Source organism: Triticum aestivum, chromosome 6D, assembly GCF_018294505.1.
Source record: "Triticum aestivum cultivar Chinese Spring chromosome 6D, IWGSC CS RefSeq v2.1, whole genome shotgun sequence".
NCBI classification, from domain to species: domain Eukaryota; kingdom Viridiplantae; phylum Streptophyta; class Magnoliopsida; order Poales; family Poaceae; genus Triticum; species Triticum aestivum.
Genome location: NC_057811.1, coordinates 87,162,180 through 87,171,190, shown reverse-complemented (window position 1 = coordinate 87,171,190; position 9,011 = coordinate 87,162,180). Strand labels below are relative to the sequence as shown.

The window sequence follows — 9,011 nt, the reverse complement described above, 5'->3', positions numbered from 1 at the left end:
TGCCGCAGATAAACCCCTACCCTATCCTACTCTCCACGTCACTCCCATCATGGCTGAAATCAAAACTGAGATCGACTTCACAGTGCAGCGTTGCGTGCCCGTGACACGGACGAGTCCGTCACCCAAATCGCCGGAAGAGGATAAGCGATAGCGGCACAACAAACCGGGCACCAAAAGGGGACGGGCCGCGGGACTCGGATAGAACCAAACGTCCACGCCCCGGACTCTCGCTCACTCCCCCCCGTCCCGCGGGAGGAGGATGAGATAGCCCCACGACTTACTATAAGAAGGCCCGATCAGCCGACCCAGTCTCCCAGCAGTACACGCCAACACAGTGACACCACCGCAGTCACCGCCCGGAGCAGCAGAGAGTAGTATCGATCGCGCGCGGCCGCGGCGCGGAGGATGGTGGCCCGGGGAAGCGGCGCGGAGGAGGCGCCGCCGCCGACGCAGCAGCGCCTCGTCTTCGCCTACTACATCACCGGCCACGGCTTCGGCCACGCCACCCGCGCCCTCGAGGTACGCCTCTGTTTCCTCTCGGTCGGGGGTGACCGATGACGCGCGCGCCGTCCCCTGACCTGGGATTTTTATGATTTAATCCGTTCGATTCGCGCGCAGGTGGTGAGGCACCTGATCGGCGCGGGGCACGACGTGCACGTGGTCACCGCCGCGCCGGAGTTCGTCTTCACCACCGAGATCGACTCCCCCAGCCTCCACATCCGCAGGGTCCTGCTCGACTGCGGCGCCGTGCAGGCCGACGCGCTCACCGTCGACCGCCTCGCCTCCCTCGAGAAGGTCCCAATCCCAACCCCAAACCCCGACCCGACTGGCCGTGTCGTTTCTCTTTATTACTAACCCCGCCCCGCCTTGTGGTTGATTGACTGATCGTACGGTGGCCGCGGAATGCAGTACCATCAGACGGCCGTGGTGCCCCGCGAGGCGATACTCAGGACTGAAGTGGAGTGGCTCCACTCAATCAAGGCTGACTTAGTGGTACTTAAATTTTTTTCTCCTCTGGCGACTCCTGCCAGTTGATTTGTACTGTTATGTGATATCTGAAATCTCCATGAACGCTTGGCATGCAGCATCTGAATTCAGAGCTATGTTGTCTGTTGACCATGGGCAGGTTTCGGATGTTGTCCCGGTGGCGTGCAGGGCGGCTGCAGACGCTGGCATTCGCTCCGTGTGTGTCACGAATTTCAGGTGAGTTGTTCCTCTGCTTGCTTCGTTCCAAGTGTTGCAAATACCATGAGGCTGTACAAAACGACCGAGCCAGTTGTCATGTAGGTTGTACCCTAAGTATTTTAGGGAAACAGTGTTTACTTACTTATACTGTAACTGTAGTCAACTCAACTAATTTATGTCTATTTTCTGCTGCTAACATCTTGATGGCATGGCACATACATACTGATGTATTTTGTGTAACTTCTTTATGGTCTGTGCATAAATTGTTATCTGCTATATTTAAGCCACAAAATTCTGCAGCTCTGTGTAATGCTAACAATACCATATCCATATAGTTATAAAAAAACAATACCTTATAATTCAATTACTCCCTCCGTTCACAAATATAAGATGTTTTAACTTTTTTCTGAATCGGATGTATATAGACACGTTTTAGTGTGTTTGTTCACTTATTTCAGTCCGTATGTACTCCATATTGAAGTACTCCCTCCGTCCCAAAATTCTTGTCTTCAATTTTGTCTAGATACGAATGTATCTAACACTAAAACGTGACTAGATACATCCTGGGACAGATGTAATATTTGTTAACGGAGGGAGTAGCTTTTATCTGGAACTGACAGGCAGTATGCAAATAATTGTTTTTATAATTTTTTCATAGTCATCTTATTTGGGTTTCCATACAGAAATGCCCTGATCTTTATCTTCAATTTGCAGTTGGGACTTCATTTATGCAGAGTACGTTGTAGCAGCTGGAAATCATCATCGCTCAATTGTGTGGCAGGTGCCTTGCTTGCAGACTTAGTTCCTTATTGTAGCACTTGCTGGCATGCTAAATTCAAGTTTAAAAGTTTTCTACCTTTAGGATAAATCTTGTATATATGCTGGTTTGTTATTAAATGCAGTGTTAATTAGTTGGGTGGCACTAAGTTTTAAAAGCATCCTCCTTCCAGAGCTGAAATCGACATCTGTATTTTTCCTTAATATTGGCCATTCACAGTGTACATATGCAAGCTGCGATTTATTACGTTTGTTTAATAACCATGTACACCTGTTGACAATAACTGTAGATAGCAGAGGATTACTCACATTGTGAGTTCTTACTACGACTCCCTGGATACTGCCCTAGTATGTCCCCCTGTCTGAGTGATGATATTTCCAAAGATCTTAAATATTGACTTGCACTTCTCATGAATAAGAAGTGATTGATTTTATCTTCTACAGTGCCTGCTTTCCGTGATGTTATTGATGTGCCTCTTGTGGTGAGAAGATTACACAAATCTCGATCCGAGGTATGTATGATTCTGCTTGAGAATGTTACTCTATAATCCATATTATTTGTGTCTAACTTCTACAATTTTCATATATCAGGTGAGAAAGGAACTAGGGATTGCAGAGGATGTTAAGGTGGTCATTTTCAACTTTGGAGGACAGGTGGGCCATTAACTAAGCAGGACTTTTTTCTTATACGTGGATGCTTTACTTCATTTTAATAAATTAACTGATGACAGCTAATCACACATATCTGTTAAATTTTGATCTTTGTTTTTTATACTAGTTCAATATTAATGTCATTATGATGATACTACTCTATTCTCCAGCCGGCAGGATGGAAATTGAAGAAAGAGTGGTTGCCTGATGGTTGGCTTTGTTTGGTACAGTTTGTTTGACGACAATTTATATATTTCCTTTCAGTGCCTTGCCAACCTTTCTGACTAAAATTATGCTATTTTCTGACAGGTATGTGGTGCATCTGATACTCAAGAGCTTCCTCCAAATTATGTCAAGCTCGCAAAGGATGCGTACACACCTGATTTAATGGCAGCATCTGACTGCATGCTTGGTAAACACAATGTTATAAACATTGGTGTTATTTTCTCTGTTGTTCCTTTTCTTGCCCGACACATAACAATTGTGGCTCTCTCATGTAGGGAAAATTGGATATGGTACCGTGAGTGAGGCTTTGGCGTACAAGCTGCCATTTGTATTTGTTCGTAGAGATTATTTCAATGAAGAGCCTTTTCTGCGGAATATGCTTGAGGTTAAAACATCTCTGAGCATCACCTTACATAAATGGTATTTCAGGCTATATAAGACTGTCATTCAGGTACCATGACACGCTGTCTTGTATGCTCTTTTGTCCCTTAAAAAACAGCATTATCAATGTGGCATTGAGATGATACGGAGGGATTTACTTACTGGACATTGGAAACCTTATCTGCTACGTGCTTTAACACTTAAGCCCTGCTATGATCGTCCAATAAATGGTGGCGAGGTAATTTACTTTCCGCTCCCAGGTGCAATATTTGTGAATGTTATTTGCCAACTCAATTATAAATCATGTTGATGATTATATTTCCACAGAACAACCAGGGACAATTTGGTTTTAAATATAAGAAGCATTTAAATAGCTTGCAGAATCAGTTCTTCCAAAAAATCAGGAGGCAGCAACTTAATATCCCATTTCCTGTTTTCCTTAGAACAAGATATAACGTTTATGCAGTCCAGGCCACTTATTAGATTGCATTGCAAACCCTTTTATGCATTCTAAGCTTTTATTTCTTCGTTCAGGTGGCTGCACATATCCTCCAGGACACTGCTGTCGGGAAGAAGTATATTTCTGGCAAGGTGAGTGACTGTACATATAATAATGCTGACTATGATCATTGGGCTTATTTCACCTTCTGTTGTACCTTGATTTTTGCTGATTTGGAAATTTTAAACTATAAACTTTTGTTAACAAATTTCACATCTTTTGCCCTTATTTAATAAACTTGATTGATTGTACAATTATAGTTGAGCGGGGCAAGACGATTACGTGATGCCATAGTGCTAGGATACCAACTACAGAGGGCTCCGGGGAGAGATGTAGGAATTCCTGAATGGTATTCTCTCTCCGAGAAAGAAATCGGTGTTCGCCCAGCAGTAGCACCCGCGTCTCGTCGGATTAATGGAAGTGCAGGATCGTAAGTTCACATTTCCTTTCTTTTTCCTTCATATCATTTGCCGATTCTCCAAGAGTGTATGATGTTATGTTCCCATTTATATATCTTTACCTTTTGTCAGATCTTTTGAGGACTTCGAGATTCTCCATGGAGATATGCAAGGATTAACCGATACTATGGCTTTCCTGACAAGTTTATCTGGGCTTGTTGGAAACGATCCGAGGATCCCTGAGAAGCAATCCCGAGAAAGGACTGCTGCTTCTGTACTCTTTGACTTGGAGGTATGCAGTTCTGCCTTTTCCAGTCCCTGAATAGTGAATTATGTAACCTGTCCCAGGTTCTGCTTCTTTTCCCTATACTAGACTAGATAATGCAAAAGTTACAACCATGTCTGATGACGCACCCTTCATTTTCTTGATACTTGAAAATATTTGTCAAATGAGATTCGTATGCAGTGTTAATTAGTGATTTGTTCTGTTGCAGGAGGATATATATGTTGCAAGGGCACCTGGACGATTGGATGTCATGGGTGGCATTGCAGATTATTCAGGAAGTCTTGTACTGCAGGTAATTCTGAAATAGTTTTGTTCTTGTGCTATGCTTGCATGTCAATTCTATGAAAATAGTAAACTCAATTTTCAGTATTTACAGATTCTTCCATTGTGTGTTTACTTTGTTTTAATTTGTTTCTCCACCTATGTCTCGCGTCATCATAGGGTTTATCCTGGACTCCTGTGTGCATTGTGTCAGGATGTGCTTACATGTACTATCTCCAAATGCACACGCCTGACATAGTGATTGATTTTTTTTATTAGATGGTGATTAGTTTAGTGGGCTGTTAGTATTTATAATATAGGTGTTTGGAAACATTTTGAGGCTCTGTCCTTCTCCTCCAGAATGAATGGGATATAGCAGGGATTGATTATCTATCTTGATATTTATCAGCATTCTACTTTTCTTTACAAATACCACCTTAGGGAATTGGTCCATTCAGTTTACTTCAGTAAAATGGAAGGGTGTTAATTTTTTGGCATGTCTAATTGACGTTGTGGTTGTCCAATTACCAGATGCCCATTCGAGAGGCCTGTCATGTTGCTATTCAGAGAAGCGATCCTATCAAGCAGAAGCTATGGAAGCATACTCAGGCTAGGCAGCTAGCAAATGGAGCAGTGCCGATTTTGCAAATTGTATGTATAATTAAATCTCCAAGCTTCTTTATCTTCTTCTCTTGCACATAATCATGGGTTCATACAGGGTTTTTTTTTCACCTTTCATTTCTTGCATTGTCCACTGGATAACTAATTCATCAGCCAGAGTAGATGCGACATGTTAAATTGAATGTGTAGTATGCTCATTTTGGACAACTGGATGTTTGTGCAGGTATCATTTGGCTCTGAATTGAGTAACCGCGCACCAACATTCGATATGGACCTGTCTGATTTTATGGATGGTGACAAACCAATATCATATGAAAAGGCCAAAGAATATTTCTCCCAGGACCCATCTCAAAAGTAAGAAAAATGCTTATCTTTCCTCTCTAAGTGATAACATGGCATGTGCGTTCTTATTGACAGAATTGTTCTATCTCAGATGGGCTGCCTATGTTGCTGGAACAGTTCTTGTGTTGATGACTGAACTAGGTGTTCAATTCACAGACAGCATGAGCATTTTGGTGGGTATAGACCCTTTCTGCTAAGTTTCATCGAAACTCTTGTCACGGTTTAAAATATGTAACAGTTCCATCTATTTCCCACCTTGCTCAAATTGGGGAGGTGTGCTTTAAGAATTCATCAGCAAAGGACGTTGTGTGTTAAATGTTAATTAGCTATCAGATATCTTGTTTCACATTTATTTCCAAACAATACTTTAATTGATCGAGTTTTCTTCTGTCATACGTAATTGTAAATGGACTGCTCGTATGCCCACCTTTTGATATTCTTGTTTGGATTATCAGGTTTCTTCTTCTGTTCCTGAAGGCAAAGGTGTCTCATCTTCTGCATCAGTGGAGGTTGCTACAATGTCTGCTATTGCCGCAGTCTATGGTTAGTACATTGATTACAGCGATACATGTTGCTTGTAGAAAAATCTTATAGAATGATTCTTGTTTTAGTTCACATTATTTGAACTCCCTACTTTGTCTCCAGCTACTGGTGCACATTCAACTTAACTGAACATGCTAAATGGCATTAACCCATGTGTTTTTCTTTGCTGTAGGTTTAAATATTGCTCCAAGGGATCTTGCTATACTCTGTCAAAAGGTACGGTATTTATAAAGATAAAGTTACCCCTTGATGGGTTCAAACTGTGTTGCAATCATCACTTCATCTTCTGTTCAAGTTATTCATCCATTGGTGAACAATTATGCAGGTTGAGAATCACATTGTTGGAGCTCCTTGTGGTGTAATGGACCAAATGACATCTGCTTGCGGAGAAGCCAACAAACTTCTGGCTATGGTTTGCCAGGTTAGTGAGGGTTATCGTGTTCCAATAGCTGGTTGATACAATCATTAATCCAGTCCAGCTCTGTGATCTTTGTATTTATTTTGTCAACTTCCGTGCAGCCTGCTGAAGTGAAAGAATTGGTCAGCATTCCAACTCATATACGATTTTGGGGTCTCGACTCTGGGATACGACATAGGTAGATCTTGTCCTGATTGTGCCTAGTGTACTCCTGAGCTGCTTTCAGTACTGAACTGAAGCTAATTGCACTCTCTTTTGTCTTGTGTAGTGTTGGTGGGACTGATTACGGGTCTGTGAGGGTAGGCACATATATGGGACGCAAGTTGATTAAGTGTGCTGCATCTGACCTAATTTCTCAATCCTTTCCGTCTACTCCTACGCAATCGTGCGACGCTTCTGAAGAATATGAAAAATATGGTGTGGATCTTCTGAAATCTGAAGCTTCACTGCAGTATTTATGCAACCTACCACCTCATAGGTCTGCTTTACCTTACTAAAATTGGCGAAGACTTGTGATTCTGCATTGCGTTTTCCTTGTTGCGTAGATTCACATGCTAATTCTTCTACAACAGATATGAAGCTGCCTATGCAAGAGATATTCCTGAGTTCATTACTGGGGATGAATTTATGGAGAAATATGGAGATCACAACGATGCAGTAACAGTTATTGACCCAAAAAGATCTTACAGTGTGAAGGCTCCTACTAGACATCCCATATATGAGAACTTCCGTGTTGAGGTTTAGTATCTTGAACCTTATTGCCAATTCTTCCGCATAATAGTTGTTGATGAAAACTTGCAGGATTTTTTCTTTTTCGTTTTCTTCCATTTTCATGTGTTTATCAATTTCAGCGACAGCTAATATGAGACAGAGGAAGTATATCTTACCAATTATTTTAGAGCTCTGAGCTCAAAAGCATTTAAAAAGCTTGTTTTCCCATACAAGCTGCACACAGAGAGGCATTTGGTTTTATCTTAAGCTAGATATCGTCAAAAGAAGCTTAGATAAAACCTGCGATTATATCATGCTTTCACAAACAGCTTGAAGATTTTCTTTAAAAAACATATATTATCTGCTATGTAGGCCTTCAAAGCATTGTTAACAGCAGCCAAAACAGATGAGCAACTTTCAGCCCTTGGAGAACTTATGTATCAGGTAAATTTCATGCGCTCTGACACTTGGTTATCAATCTATGTGCTTCTGTATTATTTTAAATTCAGAAATTGTGGCATACTGTTGACCCTCTTGTTTTCTCCTTGATGGCAGTGCCATTACAGCTACAATGCTTGTGGGCTTGGTTCTGATGGGACTGACAGGCTGGTGAATCTAGTACAAGAAATCCAGCACAGGAAGACCACCTCGCAACATGAAGGCCCGAGTCTATTTGGTGCAAAGATCACTGGTGGAGGTTCTGGTGGTTCAGTTTGTGTTATTGGGAAAAATAGCCTGAAAAGTAGTGAAGAGATTTTCGAGGTAATTGTCCATGTATTTATTTGTATTAGTGAACACCCCGAATTCTCTATTTGTAAGCACGTCAATTACAACCATACTACTAACTCTCCCCTGATTTCTGATCCCAAAAGATAGATAAATCTTGAATCCTTCCCCAAAGGAGAATCACAATTCACCATAGTATCCATGAATACTAACTCTTACTTGTTGCACCCTTTCAGATCCAGAAAAGATACAAAGCAGCCACCGGTTACCTACCAATTGTCTTTGAGGGTTCGTCTCCCGGTGCTGGCAAATTCGGATACCTGAAGATCCGATGGCGATCGGCGTAACAACCGCCTGACTTCCAACATTTGTCAAGACAAGAACATCGATAGAAGTTGTTCATATCGAACAACATGGCACTTCGTCCCACAAGTAGATTAAACATAATAGTGTAGTAGTGGTATACAATAATGTCAACAATCCGGTGCAAACTTGCAGAGCAAGTGCCGCTGTTGAATCTGTAAAGGATGCTTCTGATCAAATCCAGTTTGTCACTAGGCAAATTAAATACGAGCATGTGATTGGTCCTGGAACTTTGTAGGTTGTTCTGCCCATGGCTACGCGCAGATATTGCCGAATAAAAATGCCAAAATTGCAAGCATGTATTTTTTTTTTCTGAGCATGAAAACAGCAGGAGAGGCTCCCGCTGTTATTTTTTTATATAGAATAAAAGAAATATGTACAGTATAATTACATGGCCTCTAAAGAGGTGGGAGAGGAAAATACAACTAAAAGGAGACTAAGAAGGGACTAGCGTACAATATGCCTGCACTAGTTCTGAAGTGTTGTGATTAAGGATTCTACCAGTCCAGTTGTCTCGGGTCTAGCCCTAAACTTCAGGATCTCCAGATCAGAAATGACCCCTCTTTTCCAGCTACGCACAGATGGTATGATTTTTTCAAAATAACAACTGTTCCTCTGTTTCCA

At 41.8% G+C, this 9,011-nt stretch overlaps 1 protein-coding gene across 1 annotated transcript; it reads left to right on the top strand.

The window, feature by feature from the left end:
• Positions 1 to 233: 233 nt before the first annotated feature.
• LOC123143751 (L-arabinokinase) lies at positions 234 to 8,685 on the top strand. The gene is made up of 28 exons (XM_044562724.1): positions 234 to 519; positions 619 to 795; positions 910 to 993; positions 1,127 to 1,203; positions 1,900 to 1,966; positions 2,253 to 2,310; positions 2,407 to 2,474; positions 2,554 to 2,616; positions 2,784 to 2,837; positions 2,923 to 3,025; positions 3,114 to 3,223; positions 3,338 to 3,457; positions 3,754 to 3,810; positions 3,979 to 4,148; positions 4,249 to 4,408; positions 4,611 to 4,694; positions 5,195 to 5,314; positions 5,508 to 5,638; positions 5,718 to 5,799; positions 6,082 to 6,169; positions 6,342 to 6,385; positions 6,495 to 6,590; positions 6,689 to 6,765; positions 6,856 to 7,065; positions 7,160 to 7,325; positions 7,671 to 7,742; positions 7,854 to 8,060; positions 8,261 to 8,685. The coding sequence occupies exons 1-28, from the start codon at positions 406 to 408 to the stop codon at positions 8,369 to 8,371; spliced, it is 2,970 nt and encodes a 989-aa protein (XP_044418659.1). The 5' UTR covers positions 234 to 405; the 3' UTR covers positions 8,372 to 8,685.
• The last annotated feature ends 326 nt before the right edge of the window (positions 8,686 to 9,011 follow it).